At 37.6% G+C, this 19,199-nt stretch overlaps 1 protein-coding gene across 6 annotated transcripts in view; it reads right to left on the minus strand.

The window, feature by feature from the left end:
- Positions 1-19,199, minus strand: part of kcnc3b (potassium voltage-gated channel, Shaw-related subfamily, member 3b) — a 49,986-nt gene that overhangs the window by 8,610 nt on the left and 22,177 nt on the right. The window contains exons 3-7 of one of the 6 annotated variants that reach the window (XM_035997686.1): positions 13,382-14,363; positions 12,248-12,442; positions 11,169-11,297; positions 10,329-10,349; positions 607-2,565 (exon numbers count right to left, since the gene is read on the minus strand). In XM_035997686.1, the coding sequence (XP_035853579.1) occupies positions 11,176-11,297; positions 12,248-12,442; positions 13,382-14,363 (1,299 nt within the window). In that variant the 3' untranslated portion in view covers positions 607-2,565; positions 10,329-10,349; positions 11,169-11,175. Of the gene's footprint in view, positions 1-606; positions 2,566-10,328; positions 10,350-11,168; positions 11,298-12,247; positions 12,443-13,381; positions 14,364-19,199 lie in introns of those variants that run through there. The other 5 variants (XM_035997684.1, XM_035997687.1, XM_035997685.1 and 2 more) reach the window with 5 other exon arrangements.

The following is a 19,199-nucleotide window of genomic DNA, read 5'->3' on the forward strand; positions in this document are numbered from 1 at the left end:
CAACATTGTATTTTTTTGACAAATGTTATTTTAGACAATCAGTGGTACAGAAAAGCCATTCCTTACAATGAAATACACATTACCAGTACAAGTGAAAAATATAAAACTATTACAAAACTAAAACAATTAAAAATGGCAGCCACAACATCAAAAAGTTTAAAGGACCAGCAAGACCACATTGACTTGAGAAAAAAAAAACAAGACAAATGGCTCATGAGGTTATTGTAATACTTATTGGAACAGCTAAATCAAAGATAATGAGTAGACTGCCTACAAAGTCTGTGCATTTTTAAGATTAAAAATAGATCTGCATATTTACATATGTATGTGCACATCTGGTTTCCAACATTAAAATAATATTGCATGTTTATTGCATATGTGAATGTCTTTTTTTGCTCAACTTTTAACATATGATATATTTTCATGTGAGGATGGCAATCTGAGGAAGGACCTCAGTTACTAAAATAAGCTATACATTGCCAAAAAACATATTGTTTATTTTTAAATTATTTAGAAGAATGGTATATTGTAATCACTGTCATATTTTTTTTTTTCAAATATTAACCAACAGATTGCATTTCGTGTTTTCATTTGTTTTAGTTTTTAAACCATTTTAGACAAGCATTTAAACAAAAAACAAAAATAATGTAAAACAAAGTGAAGAAGAAGCAAAACATTTATTTAGAAAAGCTGAACATCCTTAGAGATGTTTGATGAGATAATCTCACAAGTTCAATCTATTTATTTGTTGTAATATGGTCTGGGTCTTATCCCAACATGCAAGCATTTAAAGGTTATTAAATTAGTATTGAGTGTTAGTAAGGTGCTTGTATTTGTTTTAAGTGTATAATTAATTATGTAGCCATATCTGACTTTATAAGTATGTGTTGTACTTAGATTAATGTAATTTTTAAGTAGTTTTCTTAATACATTGCATTTAGATTTATTTAAAAAAAATGGTAGACCTACAAGTACATTTCATTTAGATGACTGTCCTGAATAGCATTTCTTCAGAGGTCCACTCAGACATTTACGATCATCAAATAGGAATTACAGTATTAACTAAGGACGTGACAGCCTAATTGTGCTACTTTGCCAAAGACTGTCTGGGAGACAAAACACAGTGTTATGCAATGTAATGCAATGCTATCAACGAAGGATATAATTTTGCCTAGTTTTGAATGCTAAAAACGTGCTAAACCTGCTACATTACTATACTGGTACATGTTGTTGAACCCACAGCTAGTGGTTTGATCTATAACCTAAGGCCAGTAGTAAGTAACACGCTAGCGCTAGCTTGGCTACATCCATCGATTACATAAACCTCGTCTTACACATTGTTACAGTTCCTCCATGACGTGGTCTCACAACTCCAACTAACCTCATCCTGCTCCCCCCTTATTAAACTAAACCTGTGCCCTTGTCAAAGACTAAACTTGTGGTACATTACTTGCATGTCTGACAGCCTACATGGTTTTGAGACAAATTATTACAACATTTTAGTTATTTTCTTTATATTTTTGGGGCATATATTTAATTCATATTATTGTTTTGGAATATGATTGTTATAATTGCATATGATGCATGAGATGATGATAAATATATAGAAATATATTGGACAATATGCTTGCAACTGCTAAAGAAAGTGACTGAATAGACATTTAACTGTACATTAGAAGGTAGCAATTGCATACATGGGAGCCTAACAGCAATGTAATGTAATAAAATAAACTATGATTTGTAGAGTCGTGTTAGGCTGCACAATTTAGATAGCTCTTATGGTACAGTACTTGTATTCTTTTCATTTAAGCTAAGTTTTTTTTTTCTTAAATTTTTTGACATCTTATAGCTTTGTTGTGTAAACTATCAACATAAAGTGTCCAATTATTTCACAATGATGAGATAGAAAAGTACGTGATAATACTGAGACTTGCTGAGTCTGTCTTTTAGAGAGAATTACCAAAAGTATGTCTATGCTGTACATACATCAATATTTCACCAAAGACAAAGTAGAAACCTTTTTTTACCATCAATCTAATCTATAAATGTATTTTTTTCTTTGGCTAAATGAAGTATTTTGTTTCATGGTTTTTTAATCTCTGATACTATTTCATTTAACAAATCCAATTTTTTTTTATTTTTTTTAACATTTATTCTAATAATTTAAAATATCAGTGTACGTTGAAAGCTAGAATTTTTATTTTACCCCATCAGCTAACCTGATGCATGCATCATAAACCATTAGATTCACAAGACAAGGGGTAATTCTTTCTACATTCAAGTTCATTTCATGTTATTGCTATTGTTTTTGTACGGTGTACAATCCAAATGGAGGCTTCAATGCGATCAGTCCACAGCTAATCCACTGCATCGCTTATCATCCAATCATTAGCATCCTTTTTTTTTTTTGTTACAAAATGGAGGGAATGGGGGAGCGACAGCGCCGCAGTGGTCCTGGAGCCTCATAGGTTTCAAAGGGGGGGCTAGTGATAGGAGCAAGCCGCAGTGATGACCCAGCCATTCTCGATATGTTATTGAGACTGCGAGATTTCTCGTAGCCTGTTGCTTTAAGAACATAATTTGAACCATTGATCGATTCATTAGATTATATTATGTGTTTTTGTTTTGATATCATATGCAAATATAAAAAAGGGAAGTCGTAGTTGAAATGTTTTGGCATGTTATGATTAATGTTCCATATTGAGGTTGTTTGGTTTTATAGTGTTGAAACATGAACATGAGGTTTAACATGTTATAAGAAAAATTGAAAATTGAAAAGAAGCACATAAGTGAAGGAAATAAATTAAGGGTAAGAAATTGAAAATGTTATGAAATTATAAAGACATATAAAGGACAGACACAGACAAGAAGGACAAGACAAGACAAAACAAGAAAATGCAAGTTATGATATAGCTTTTTTTTTTTTTTTTTTCAAAACAGAAAAGCAAAATATTCTCTGATATTAAGAGATTTAACAACTATAATAGGCCAATTGAATAAAGCACCCAACATTTTATCATGTGTGATGTTCCATGTTCAGGTGTTTTAGACAATTTTTTGGCCACAACTATACAGTTTAACACAAACACAAGTAGTAAATACTCAAATATTACTGATACAGTGTAGGAGTTGACCACATGAAGTTTTAGAAGAAAAGCTTAGAGATTTTAGCACTAATGAAGTTATGTAGAATAATTAATTGCCTTGCATTATGCTTTATAAACCCAAGCCCACTTAGCATTTGCTTTTGGTCCCTGTAAACTTCAAATGGCCAACACAAAAATGTCCTCCCTGCAACTTTTAGAAACACTTCCTATCCCCCGGTAATACGTAGCATCCTGTAATGCAGTGGTTCCCAACCTTTTTGTTCTGAGGTACCCCCACAGCCCTGTCAGATGAACTCGCGTACCCCGTCATCGATTCCCAATCTATGTTCCAAATGTATAACACTATTCATTATACGAAAGTGGATATTGTTGATTTTTTCATACAATTGAACTGTCAATATTAAGGTTGGTTTAGTCAGCAATCATACTAGTAGGCTACTACTATTTGTGAAGCTGAATGTTTGAACCATTTATCCATTACTTTTGGCTAACCATTTCAACTGTTAGCTAACTATTTAATCTTTTAGCTATTTTAACCCTTTCTCTATTACTTTTAGCTAATGATTTGAACTGTTTAGTCATTACTTGTATCTAGTTATTTCTACCATTTATTCATTACGTTAAACGTTTGTGCTGGCTTGCTAACTAGGTTTCACACACTCTTACACAACTGCAACATGTAGTGTTCAGGTGTTGACGTAATGTCAATATAAAATTAGTGGAGCTACTCCACAATCTTTCAACGTACAGCATGGCAACTACAGAAGCACCCCCTGGAGTACAAGTACCCCTGGTTGGGAATCACTGCTGTAATGGATATCAGTTTACATTTTGTTTACAGTGGAAAATGACACACGGTCCACTTGTGCAAGTGACTTTTAAATATAATACATTGTAACTGCTGAACGTTACAAAACCAATTTATCTAAGAAATAACACATTGGCCTTTGTGTCCTTTCCCACTGTATTTTTGGTGTGTAACAAAGCATGCAGATGTTGAATTCCTCCTGTAGGAAGCAGCTAGAGATGTGTTATTGTATATAGTGTTGTGCTGACGAAGTGTTGCATCAGGTGAAGTGAAAAAACACCATTGGTAGGTAGCAATTAATCTGCCCTAACAATGGCTAACTGTCCCGTAATGGATGGAGTTTTATTAGGAATGTGTTACATTAGCTGAAATTTAAATTTTATGTAATGCAAAAAACAAACTTAAGCTAAAAAATTATCAAGTTAGTGTATATTTTTGTCAAACTCCAACCATCACTAGGCCACAGTCAAACAAAGAACACCCACTGGTACAGTGTGACGCCCTTTGTGCCTTCCTGCTGAAATGGAAAAGTATATTGTGGTGCACGGTGGCCACCACTCCACAACTCTAGGCTACGCATCATTTGAGCCAACCATAAATAAGCCCTTTTTTTACTCTGACTAGCACAGGCACATTAGTCAGATGGCAACTCAGTAAAATATTGATGATGCATTTTCACTGGGTTTCTCAGGCTGCATGTCCCACAAAGATGTCTGAAAAGCTGTTTGGCCAATCTGTGGTGCGGCTTCAATCTCAAGTTCAGTTCCAAACGTATTTTGTTCGTACCACCCAAATGTATTTAGACAAACTGTCAAGTTGCCACAAATGGCAGCCATTTTTGTGATGCTGAATCAGAGTTTAGGGGCAACAACAGGGGGGACAGAAAAAAACCAACCTTTTTTTATAGCAGAACTACAACAATGCTGGACAGAAATCTCTTAAAGAAAGAGGTGGCTATCATTATCTGATAAACCCTTCACCTGACCTAACTGAATTGCTAGATAAAGATATAATCCTTAAGATTTTCATGAAATTTTTGGTGCCATTTATGGTCTGCATTTTTTTCTTCAATGGCCATTGAATTTTTTGCGTGCATTCAGTTATTACCTATTTATATCTTGTAATTAACAATGTATACATGTAATTCTAAATAATTGTATCTAATTTATTTCAGCCTTGCAGTTTACTGTTCATTTTTTGACACCGTGTCAGAGCTGCATTAAGTTTCTGCTAATGCAAACCAACTGCTGCTGTTTCACATTAAAAGTCTTATTGCAGATACGTCTTGTTTCCACTAATTTACAATGAAGTAGTAAATTAGTAGTATTTACTTGTTTATTAATTTAACTGTTATATTGATGCACCAACAGCTCTTTTGAGAGTTTTTTTATTCAGCTAATATTATGCTACAAGTTGTATTAGGTTAAATATTAACCAAATAATATGCTTTACTTATTATATTATTATGACAAGTGACCTACAGATTCAAAGTACGCATTCACAAAAATAAAGTTGGGAAGCCCGTTTTGATTCTGCTGGGAAAATCCTTTGGCTCTATTCTTGGTTCTAAAATCAACATGCAGAGTGGAGAGAGAAAGAATGAAGGGAAGAATACACACTGTTCCCGCAATAAACAGACAAAAACTGTGATTCATATAGAGTAAATTATTATCTTTAACTAAACGTATAATCGGAGGATTTAAAACATTTGTCAAGTGTGATATAAGTATATGGATAAGTTAAAAGAATTGTTCCCATCTGTTGATTAGATGAAGGTGAAACTGAAGAAAATAATATAGATAGGGCAGTAACATGGTTCTGATGATTTTCAAATATATGCTGCTTTGCAACCAAAAGCTGATCGAAACAGTTTGCTTTTGCTCATGTCTGAAAGTATTGCTTGGTAAAATTCAAGACAAGGAATGTTTGTCAGAAATGACAATAGAAATGCTGATAAAGTTATGTCTCAGCCACTGCAGTCTGTCACGGTCTGCTAGCTTCCTCCTCACTGTGCTAAGTACTGTATTTAAACCAGTTTTTTTTTTTTTGCTCTGGGATCGTCTATCGGGAAATGGCGAGTCTGGCTGTCACTGTATTCAGTGATGACATAATTTCTGGCCCAAAGTCACACTTAATTTACACTATGGAGGGAGTACAGTACATACCTACATTCAGACTTTAGTTACACTGGCGCTGCAGTGGCGGCCTAGGGATGGGATGGAGAATGAGTGTTAATCACAGAAAGAGAAGGTAATGGAGAGGGAAGACCCAGAGGAACAGAGAGGAAAAACTGCAAATATTCCGACCAGACTGTCTACCAATGAAATGATCATCTTAAACCAAATCAAATTAAACAGATTGGACCGAAATAATAGACTTAATCATCCTTGTATGTATGTATGTATGTATGTATGTATGTAGAAGAGCTATTATGTAATACACATATTTCTTATAATTTCATGAGCATGTGCTTGCTGTGGAGGATACAGGATTTGCTGACTCTTCAGATGCTATTCTTGGCACCGCCCCATACTGTATCATTCTTACATGGGATCAATTGCCTGTTAAAGATGGTGTGATCTCCTGTTACCCATTATTAGATGTATTGATCTCTTAATGGCCGTTACTGAAGCCACAATGAGATACAGTACCTGGGGTGTCTTTTGAGGGAACTAGAAAACATGCAACTGTATACCAGGGTTTCTGCGGGGTCTTAAAAAGTCTTAAAAAGTCTAAAATCTAAAAAACAAAATTTTAGGCCTTAAAAAGTCTTATTTAGAAAGTATTGTGTTCTAGGTCTAGGTCTTAAATAATGTTCCTACGTCCATGTAATGCTAGCTCTAATGCTCTTTTTTTTATTTATTCCGTGGTGTTGTAGTTCTTTCTTTGGCTAGTCCAAATATAATTTCACTGTATTTCAACTACAAATGAGACCAACATGCAACTTATGTTGCAGCCAATCAGCTTTCGTGTTATTGGTGCGAGTCTCTTTCAGATTGTACCACAGATCTAAAACGGATTTTATTCTTCAGCTTTGGGGAGGTGCAAGTTTAGCCATACTTGGCTTGATTAAAACTGAATTTAGGGCTTAGTTAATGTTGTGATAAAGGTCTTAAATTTCATTCATGATGGTCTTGAAAAAGTCTAAAATCTGACTTGTAAAAATCTGGCTCAGACAAAAGAATATTTGCAGATTGTTGTGATGAGGCAACATTGTAAGAAACACAGTGGTATTGATGCACACATAACATGCAAGACAATGTAGGACAAGTTTTACATACTTGTAAATGTACAATGACGCAGAGGAGGACAGTGACAGTTTTCAAACAGAGTTAGGGAGTTAAATTTAGAGCTAGTATAATTTTGTGTGAGCACAGGCAGAACCAACAAATATGTTGTGCTGGCCAGTAAGTGCATATTATAAAACTTTTGGCCTTAAAACATAATTAAATCAACAATTTATCCTAATAAATATAATAATGAATAATGAAACTAGATGTACTATTTAGATTTAGTATTTGTTTAACCTGAACATTGTTTTAAATTGCAGTGCAAATTTGTGTTGGTTTGCTAGTGGTGGGAGTTGTTAAATAAATTATATAATCCTTATTCTTAGGTCAAAAATCTATTAAAAACATTTCCTATTATGGGTTTGGTTGAATTTGTCAATGAATAATGAGTTTTGTTTCATCAAATAAGTCCTCAGAAATGTGCTGAACCAGTGAGATTCATGACATTTTTATGTTAATTAGTTTCACTGTTTTGTTGGCAATTTCTTTTATCATTCCAATTCATAGAATACAGATAGTAGGTGATGGTAAAACTCAAAGGAGAACACAGGAAGAACATAGGGTAAGTCATAACTACAAACAACAAAACACAGTTGTACAAAACTCAAAGACATTAGCAAAAAACAGACTATAACCACAACAGCAAAATCTATTAATTCAAAATAAATATAACTTAATACTACTCACATTAAAAAGATAAAGCATTCAACAACACTACAACACAAAGCTCTACAAAATCACAACATATTACTCCACAAAAATACTTAATAAAAGATGTACACACCATGTTAGAAACACAGGACATAAATAAGCACAAAACACCAAGAAGAAAAGTAGAAAAAAAACCCTCATACACATATAATGAAGAAAGGAGAGAGCATGGAGAAGAAGAGAGACAGAAACAAACAAGATCCTTAAAGAATATCTAGAGGAGTTATTAGGAGTGGGCACTCAAAGCGGTGATTGACCGTTTGACCTTAGTCAGACATGCATTTTGCATGGGGTGCGTAGGAAGTCAAATGGCCAACAAAAGCCCCTTTCACACAGAGATTCCGCAAAAACGCTGCAATGAAGGTCTGCCGTTTTGCCGGCTCTGTTTATTCATACAGAACCAAGCAAAGGCGGCATAATGCATCCCCAGTGTGTGATTTCACAAAGCATGCCGGCACTCCGGGAGCAAAAGAGGCATGACGACACAACAGCGTCGGCGTCTAGTGTGTGTGAGCCAATCCACATCTTTAATCAACCACAAGAAACTCGACCCACAAACCGCCAACTTTATGCATTATTGTAGCACAATTGTCAGTAGAGAAAATGACAGAGACGGCCGCCGTGTGTGTGTGTGTGTGTGTGTGTGTGTGTGTGTGTGTGTGTGTGTGTGTGTGTGGAAGAGAACCAGTGCAATAGAAGGTGGTCCATTGCACGCAATGTTTATATAAGTTCATAACTTTGCCTTGTCACTTTTTGACCTGCATGTGGGTTGACTCGCGCATCGGAACTTTCACACAGACGGCGAGGCAGCTTAAAGGCGCAAAAGTGCTGTCTTGAACAGGCTATGTGAAAGGGGCTAAAAAGAACGAGAGAGAAACTGAAAAGCTGATAAAATAAGTTGGCAAAGACATTGAATGCATGTATCTACGAAAGAAATTGCAACTGAAGCACACTAGAATGAGTTTCAGACAGTCTCAGAATCCCTCTTTAAAAACAAGAAGAACATTTATCAGGGGCGTTAACTAACATAAACAGAGTGGGTTTTTGCTATTTGTCTAGATATTTAGTATTGTTTGTCTTCCCTTAAATCACAGATTGTTTTTAACTGATAATTATGTGAGTTTGATCAGCCATACATACAACTTTCTATATGTGGCCAAAGATTTATTTACACATGCACTGAGCGCGAGGTAGGTTATATGTCTATAACAGGGCTGTATACACATGACCTGGTTATCAAACGCTAGAGAATCAGGTTCCTGAAATGGAAAGAAACAGATCAAATTTCTCTGGTATTCACTGTAAGCACCAAATACAATCTCTTTTTTCAAATAATATAGAGATCCCCAACCTAAATGTATGAAAGCCTACATTGTACAACTTTACCGTAAGAAGCCCAAACCCCGAAGCTTCATCCTAATGACTTCAGTGCTTAATGTCTTCAATGGACTCCTTATTGCTTTAAAGAGGGATTTTTGTAGCACTTAAATTGCAGTTTATACGTAAGAACCATTGAAACTGAAGCAATGTAAGGGAACTGTAAGTGAAGGGCTTGGACAGCTCGAGGCTTGCTTACCTTAGACAGCATCTAGCCACTTTTCAATCAAATCTGTCATAGCGTTTGTCTGTTTTTCTGTCTGGTCAGTAAGTGTTTCAGTCACCGAGTGCAGCTCATAACCCTTTTGACATATATCCAGATCTCCACAGTATAAATACAAAAGGTCCTGAACTTTGGACTACACTAGGCACTGAAAGCACAGATACATGGTCTAGGGAATAGTATTTCAGATACATTACACGCTCACAACACAGTGTTTTGGTAAAGAAGTATTGTGATAACTGGATTTGTTTACAAGGCTGAAGTAAGACTTTGAAATGTGCTAGTTTTCAGCGTGGCATGTTTCAAGAGGTACTATCCCTTGACCTATAGTTCCGCAGACCCCAATGACCCTAGGCCTTGGAAAGATGATTGTCATACATCACTGCACTCATTGTCACAACTGTGTGAAGCTATAAGGGCTGGCAAATTGATTTTTACATAAAATAGGGCATATGTACATGTAAATATGCACATCTTTGAGGCTCAAATGTATTTTAGCATATAAGGAATATATGCCATTGCCTGAAGAGTATGTAAGTTTAAACTGTGCATACTTAGAGTATACATATACATATATAGATATAAAACCGTAAAAAAGGGTGTATTTTTCAAGGCAAAACTTTTCTAAATTGCAGTGAGTGCTTTTGTTTGCCAAGGTGGAGGTCCGTGGGGTAGGTAGTATCACGAATAAACACAGTAGAAGGGGAAAAACTAAATTAAGCCACACACGACAACACGATCACAACACTCAGACGGCATTGAGAGAACAGAGACACAGTGTATAACACGTAAGAATGAAAAAGCCCACATACACACGCGTGATATGACACAACCTGAAGAGAGAGACAACAACAACAACACAGAGGCACATCAGACAACAACGTGACCCCCTGTTCCCTTTCAATCTTCTTCAGTGTTATGTTTTATTAGTTATTGACACAGGACATGACAAACTGGGTGATTTTCACTTGAGCTGCTGGAAGTATTTGCACATGTGCACATCCCACATGACGCTCTCTTGCACTTATGACTGTATGCAAGTTTTAACCTCTCACACAGACACATACACACAAGTGTACACATTGTTGTGCACACTACTCATTGTGGGTGTATATCACAAAGCAATCCCATTTTCTTTCCTAATTTTTGTTTACATCTTGAACATTGTTTATTGAGATTGGTGCTGAGTTTACAAAATTTGTATGCAGGTAAGATATTGGGCAGAGGTTAAGTTTCATCGGATAAAATACCTCACAAATTAAACGATGAGCCCTTAAATGCCACCCAAAGCTTGATATTCATATTTAAGCACTAGCTTATCTTAGCTCAACTGTCAATCTCTTAATGTAAACTGACAGCCCACGTCCCACACTTTCAGTCACAGAAAAGACTTTTCACAGGTGACACTTCAAACTCCATTGAACATGTAGACACACTGTGGAAATGGTGGTGTATCTGTGATCTAAAGTCATGCATAGTGTGTGCAGCTGTGTCTGTGTTAAAGTGGGTGCTGTGCTGGTGGAGTGTAGTTTGTGCAACTGCAAAAACATGCTACATGATGGAGAGCCAGATCAAAATTTCTGTATGTTTTCAGTCAAAAGTTGACTAGGCTGCAGGCTCTTTTATTTTGTAACTTTTTTTGTCAGTGTTACCTCTGGTCTATGGTTTGATCCAGGAGGAGGTGGAGTTTGCATTGAGGTCCTGCTGTAACAGAGACCCTTCCATCTTATACCAATCCTCAGTCAGAGGGGAGTCTGGGCTCGGTGCCAGGGCTGCTGCCTCTAGTTTGTTGTCAACAGGGGGTGTTGAAAGTTTGGAGGGATTGTGAGGGGGGTGTTTTGGTGCAGGTTGGCAGCAGTGGTGGTGGTTGGATTGCAGTAGTAAATGAATAAAGGTTTTTTCACGAAGGTAATGCACATGGGGTAAAAGGGGGGAGGGGTACGGTATAGCACAAAGGAAAAAAGGGGGGGAAATGAGGGCATGGGTTTAAAGATGGGTCAGAGAATAAAGGGGTCAGGAGGGAAAATGTGCAGCAGGTTAGGGAGGAAGTCATCACAGAAGGGGAGGGGGGGGCAGGAAAAAATAAAAAGGACATGCGAGGCAGGAGAGAAACAGAGAGGGAGAAACAGAAGTGGCGAGAAGTAAATTAATGCATGGTCAACTGTCTGAGTCCAGAAGACAGAGAAAGAAAGAGATCGTTTATGAGCATAAATGAATGTGACTTTATGGGACACAGAACAAAATTCACAGAAACCATGGAAAGATGGAAGACATGACTGAGGAGAAGAGAAAAAAAAGTAGAGGGACAGAAAATCTTGTCTGAAAGAAGAAATAAAATATAATACCAAGCAGTGATGGAAACACAGACAACATGAATGTGAAGAGGTGGAAAGAGTAGAAGCAGAGCAGAAGAGCTAAGTGTATATGACTATGTTGTAACTGCATGACTGTTTATGTGTATGTTTTGCTGCTAGCTGTTATTGGAGCCTTCTATCTGTAGTTGAGGCTTCCAGACGTTTGTGTGTGCTCTTCCATCAAACCCATCTTTCCTAAATTTTTGGATCTGATGTCATATACATACAGTAACCTGTGTGTACTTATCTGCATTGGCTGCACACAGGACATATATAATGTACATGTTTACAGTATGTTGTGCCTGGCATCTTGCTGTGTGGATCTGTTTACGTAAGATGTGCATGTTTTTGTATCCGTCTCCTGGTGCGAAACGTACCTTTCCGCACATTTCCATCTGTGGCACGGAATTCCCTGGTGTTGAGCAGGAAGCAGGCGCGGTCCTGCTGGTAACGTTCCCGGGTAGGTCCTCGCCCAATAGGGCTCCTCTCGTCTGGGCTCAGCACCTGGTCGATGGTGGGACAGTCCTCGTTGGCCAGGGCGGCCGAGGCTGCATCACCGTTCTGCTTGGAATCTAGAGGAAAGGTGGAGGAAAACCACGTACTTATGAGACTTATGAGAAAAGCATAGAGAAGAGCATATTGTGTGTCTTATTCATCAAAAATGCTGATTTTAGTTTACACACACACACACACAACACAATCAAGAGAGTAATAAGTACATGTATGTGTAAATATACTGTATATACAGTAGGTCTGGACATTGATAAACCGTCAAACATGTTTGGTAAATAATGTTCATTAATGATTGGGAATGACAGCTGTAGTGGTCACCCACATGCTTACTAAGGGCATTATGATGAAATACTGTATGTTACCATCAGGTGGTGTTGATACTGCAGAGCAGTCTTGGAGCCAGTTGTCTAAATTTTGACTAATAGAACTTCCTGCCAGAAACTCTACTGACACAACCTACAGGAAACCTTTTTAGTCTGGAAGGAAGCCAAGCAGACAAGATGTAGTAAAAGCACTGATGAAACCAATATTTTCTGGCTCACTGATGACTAAGGCAGTAAAGTAATGCATTAAAGGTGCATTATTGTTGCATGTGACTGACGCCTAATGCTACAGCATGTAAAGAGCAAACAAAGAGCCAAATTACCTCTTCTTTTGATTTTACTGCTAATGCCAGCGATACAATATGTGCAGTCAGCCCAAATTGAGATGCATTAAGCTGTTTTAATAGATAATTGAGTTCATTTTCCTTCCATAGTGTTTGCTCTTCACTGACAGATGGGTGCCTTAAGGCAACTGTGGACCTACCAGTTGATCATAAATTACACATGAATTCTGATGGGCCAGTAATTTCTCCGCGGTGGATCCAGAATCAACTATGCATCACTTCTTGGTAGTACTCTCACTTCACGCTAGTCAGTTTTGATTGTAGAAGATAATATAAAGATAATTAGTTCCAAAATGAATGTACTTAACATGAAAAATCCAAATTCTCTCACCTCTGTTAATCTCTATAATTTCTTCTTGGGCGAGAGGACAGTCACCCCCAAGGCCTCCAGACCCCATCACTCCACCTAGGACATTTCCCAAGAGCCTTTGCGGTGATGCGGTAGCCATAGCCAAGGCATCTGGCTTGCAGTAGTTCGGGGACCCTGGTTGGGGTGCCCGGGGAATATGTTTGTTCTTCTTTTTGGGCAGCTTTTGTTTGGCCATGGCCAGAGAGTAGTACATGCCAAAGTTGTTGACAATTACAGGTACAGGCATGGCAATGGTCAGCACACCAGCCAAGGCACACAGAGCACCCACCAACATCCCTGACCACGTCTCCGGATACATATCTCCATAGCCCAGTGTGGTCATGGTCACAACGGCCCACCAAAATCCAATGGGAATGTTCTTGAAGTTGGTGTGGGCACTGGCTGTTGGGTCATCTGGGTCTGCGCCAATTCGTTCAGCATAGTAGATCATAGTGGCAAAGATGAGGACACCAAGGGCTAAGAAGATGATAAGCAGAAGGAATTCATTGGTGCTGGCACGCAGGGTGTGGCCCAGGACACGGAGACCCACAAAGTGGCGGGTCAGCTTAAAGATTCGGAGGATACGGACGAACCGGACAACACGGAGAAACCCCAGGACATCCTTGGCAGCTTTGGAGGACAGACCACTCAGGCCCACCTCCAGATAGAAGGGCAGGATGGCGACGAAGTCGATTATGTTGAGGCTGCTTTTGAAGAATTCAAGCTTGTCTGGGCAGAAGGTGACTCTGAGCAGCACCTCAATGGTAAACCAAATGACACACACGCCCTCCACGTATGTCAACCAGCTGTCAGTCACCACCTCGTATACAATCTCCTCACGGGTCGTGTTGCCCACCGTGACGTTCTCTGTCTTGTTAAGGATGGTGTTGAAGGCCTCATGTGTCTCCATGCAGAAAGTGGAGATGGAGATGAGGATGAAGAACAGGGAGCCAAATGCCACATACTGAAAGAAAGAAAGAGACAAACGAGCAAACAAAAAAGATAGAAAGAGAAAGCATAAAAAGAAAGCGAGGGAAGTAGAAAGAGTCAGTTGCAAAACAAGAAAATTCAGCAGGGCAAAGAGAACATAGAAAAGCATAAAGAAAAAAACAACGGGTGTATGTGTGACCCGCCTACATACACAAGTGCTAAATACTATGCCATGTACTGAAAACTACTTCTCACTCTTTAATGGTCATCTGCATTTAGGTCTTCACATCTAAAATGTTGGACCCATTCTGAAATTGACTTTTTTCACCCAAATCTGATGTGTAAAAGTTAATTTTCAAAAAAGAAAAAAGACCTGTTTTGTAACGGACCAGAGGGCAAGTAGACCTTGCCCAATTTGACCTATTGTGACCAAAGTCCAAGGATAATCTGAGTCATTAGGCCTGATAAAATTATATCCGACAGTCATAAATGATTGTGATGAAGGATGAAGCCATAAAAATAGATGTGCTGTCAGTATCATGTCATATCATGTGCCATCAGGAAATTACGTTAAGTGAATGAAGTTAATCAAATTATTAATACTACTATGAGATTAATAATAACAAAAAAAGGTTATCCTATTTAATATTATCATATTTGTTTAACATTAATAATAACCTATGATTGAATTTAAAACATTAACTTAAAACAAATCAGACCCGACCCCTACCCCAAGAAAATAGTCCGACCCAAAACCTGCAAGTAGATTTTTGAGTCTGGGAAGACGTCTTAAAAACATGACATAGGGAGAAAAGTGCATCAGAAAAGGAGAGATAATTACAATGCATTAATGTAATCCTGAATCCAGGGTCGAAAATGAATAGAATGATACTACGAACTTGTTTGTGGTATTCTGCTGGAGAGGACACAGGAGAGGATGGAGGGATGAGAAGGGGAAACAAACTTGTAAGGATAAGATCAATAAATAACTAATAATGTGTATGCCATAGCCCTGCAAACTGAAATGCACAAATACAAAATGTCTATCCGCCTCCATGTTTGCAAGATTAGATGAGTCTGAGTTATTATCAATGTTTGTTAGGAGTCATTTCACAAATATGAGTTAAGAAATTATTTATTTAGTGTCAGAAATATTAAATATCTTGAGGCTTATTGTAACCGGAAAAAAGGAGACCTATAATATTAAAGTCCCTGTTTCAAATTAAAATGTTTTTATTGCCGTTTGCCTCTAACTCCCTCCACATCTTGGGAGTATTGTATTATCACCCTTTCTACAAGTGGCATCCTTTATATACAACAATGTCTTACAGCTCCATGTTTGCTTGTTTACTTCCAAAACTTTGTCCTCAGGGTAAATGTCCTGGACAGAAAGCAAAAAATAAGCTGTTGTATTCTCAATGAGTTTATTTTTCAGGTTTGCTTGCTTTTTCATAGCTCAGAGGCAATTTTCTTAGCATCTGTGTGATCTGCAAGGCTTTCTATATGTACCCAAGCTTATTGCTCTACTGTAGCCCATTCAATCGTCACTGAATCAATGACACTAGTGTGATAATGCCAGTGTGTGCGTGGCTACTGCACAATCTTTCCCTGTTGTGGTCCATTCCTACAAGCCCTGCAATGTATTTATAGATGAAGTGTACTTCAAGCTTTATCAAATAAATAATAAAACAGACATGGCCTGAAGAGCAAAAGAGAAACGTAATTCATACTTGAGTGGAGCCCATATATATATATAAATAAAAGAAGCCTGAGTGCCTTTAGTGTATTGTGCGTGTCACCGTGTTTTTTTCAACGTTATACACTTATGTAATATCAGAAGCAACATACTTATAAGAGGGAGCCTTATAACTAAGCAAATGGAGGGAACCAGTTTTAGTTATTTTTCTTGAAAAGGTCTCGCTTCTCTCTCCCAGCTTTTCTTTGATTTGGAAATTGGATGAGAGCCTACACATATTTTCTCTAAGTGCCTTCATGATAGAAACAGACAAAGCAGAAGACTTAAGACTCTGAGCCGCCATATTTATTGAGGAGATTGGCTGAAAAACATTTAGCCAAAGAAGTGACCCTCCAGGAAAGGTTATGAAGTGTAAGTCAATGTCTAATCTGTAGTTTGAAGTTGTTATATATATATATATATATATATATATATATATATATATATATATATATATATATATATCTCAGGGCTGTCAAACGATACATTTTTTTAATCGCCAAATTTCTATAGTTAATCATGATTATTCGCATGTTTAATCACATGAATAAAATTCTATTATTTTGCATTTCAGAACTGTTTTTAGGACATATTAACAATGGAAAGCCATTCTTACCAGTGTATCTTGATTGGGAATGCAAAGAAAGTTACTTTATCAACTTGACTGAGATTTGTAATTGTTTATTATTTATTTACTGTAAACAAAAGAAAAATGTGTGAATCTGTCATTATTGCACAATTCCTACAAGTACCTAACCTAACTGAGATGTAACATTAACACTTTGCTTATAAACCGGATGCCACAGCAGGACATTTGTAACCTTTACGTTTTTCTAATAAGGAATGTAACAATTCTCCTGGACAGAAAAGGGGGTAACAATGTCCCAAATGACAAAAAGTAAAAAAAAACCGATACAAACAACACAGTCCTAAAACCGTATGCTGATATACATAGTCAATATGGTGTGCAGTAACTTCTAAATAATTTTGATTACTCACTGACGTCCAGTGATCACCGGTTAATGAGACAGTGTTTGCAGCGCTCTGCAGCAGTTCCAGTTGGGCTGCTTTCTCCGTGTCATACAGGCTGTGTATGCGTGAAACTACTGTCCCCCTCGACAACTTTTTAAAAGTAAACTTTCCATTCAGAATCTTATTGGCATCCATTTCCAGTTAGCCTACTACTCTTTGGCCGGCTCGCAAGCCCAAACAAGTGTGTGCAGCGTGCATGTTGTTTTGTTTTCTGGTCTAGGTCTCGGTGTGGTGTTGTAGTTTTTCTAACGTTAGTAGTTGCAACAGCATGTGAAAAAAACTACAAAGTCTGCTAGGCCAAAAAGAACGTTAATCTTGCGATTAAAAAATGGACGCCGTTAAAATGGGTTTGCGTTAACGCCGTTAACGCGTTTAACTGACAGCACTAATATATATATATATATATATATAGTTCAATTAAATCAAGACATTGTTTTTTAAGGAGTATCTTGTATCCTAAAAAAGTTTGACAGACTATCAGGTTTGTTCCAGGTTGTCTGGTTTTCTATCTTCTCACAACCCTCTACCCCCACACTCCCAATCTCTCCTGCCTTTTTTCCTCTCCATCTCTTCTCTTTTCTCCTCTGCTATGTTTCTCACTAGTCGGTGTCTGACCTACTTTCTCAGATTGCTGCAGTGCTCTCCCCCTCTGTATCATGAAAACACACACACACACTAAGGTTCTCAAGCTACCCTCCTACAGCTACCCTTATACCAGCCCCCGTCTAAGGAAGCAGGATAGCCCCAGCGGGACCTGCTTAGGATGCCCCCTAATTGGCTAAACACCAGAAAACCTTCACATGTAGAAATCAGGGCAACAAGGAGAGTTTGGTGTTGAAGTGTTTGTTTGTTTGTTTTTTTATGTTTCTGTTGTCATTATTCCTTACGATGGCATTAATTATGTATAATAAGTTATCTTATAGGAGATTTGTCCTCAAAGTGAGTTTTGTCATGCTGCAGTGCTTTTAAGACCTGAAGAATGCCGTCATTAAACATACACAAGTGGCAAAATGGCAATAGCATCATGTCTTCAATGTAGGCTACACAGGTGGAGATACAGGAGGGGGCAGACAGGTGGTAGGGAGACCAGGTGATGTGGATCCATGTGTACACCCATCTAATGACACTTAACCCTGATGTGAGGTTCCATCACAGAAGAGGTTTCAGGTGATGTGATGGACTCAGCCACAGTGAAGGGAACCATTTCAAAATATTCAACCTAACCTGATTTAAAAAGAAAAATGTATTGCTTTGCTAAATTTGCCTGCTGAACAAATCTGCCACAAAACAGATACTGTCAAAATAATGTTCACGTTTAACCACATGTAGCACAGCATAGTATTCATAAGGCTCATCATCCACTGAAAAATACTTCGCAGGTCTGTTAAAACTATGTACCATGCATGCATCCCAAAGGTGCTGCATGAAAATACGTTGTGGGGTCATCTTGCAATCCAAGACAGCTCCATGTGTTACAAAGCAACTGAAACAAATATAATTTCTTCAAAATAAAGAGAAAACACAAATCTGCCCAAAATGAAATGAAAACATACATAATAAATGGGTCAACTATTGTGTTGATCAGATTTTATCCAGACCATTGTATAATTTTAAACAAACACAGATACATTTCCAAACAATTAGCCCTAAACTAGTATTTCTTTACTCAGACATTCCTGAATTAACATACTCCCACACCGAAACAATATTTTCTGAGCATTCTTTCTTTTCTGGTCTAGCTGGTACAGTGTGAGGATAGCGAAGACACTGGAGATTTGTGATGCAACTGCAAAGCCTCTCCTGATTTGTAGATTCCCCCTCTTTCTCTAAATTAAACTTTGGTGTGGGGGTACTCTGGTGGGAAATATTATACACACAAGAAATAACACATCTGTGTTTCAATCTCATACCCTGAAACTGAAATACTAAACGTGTTCCTTAACAGCAGTGAGAAAACCTTAACACTATTCAATGAAAACCCAAAATACATGAAGGTTTGAGAAGGGTGCAGATTAACAGATACTAAGTGCACCTTTAACCTATAGTGCTGTACTGTAATTAATCTGACCATTATATAGTTAAAACTGCAGGAGGTAGAATTTA

This window comes from Sander lucioperca, chromosome 22 (genome assembly GCF_008315115.2).
Source record: "Sander lucioperca isolate FBNREF2018 chromosome 22, SLUC_FBN_1.2, whole genome shotgun sequence".
Classification (NCBI taxonomy): Eukaryota; Metazoa; Chordata; class Actinopteri; order Perciformes; family Percidae; genus Sander; species Sander lucioperca.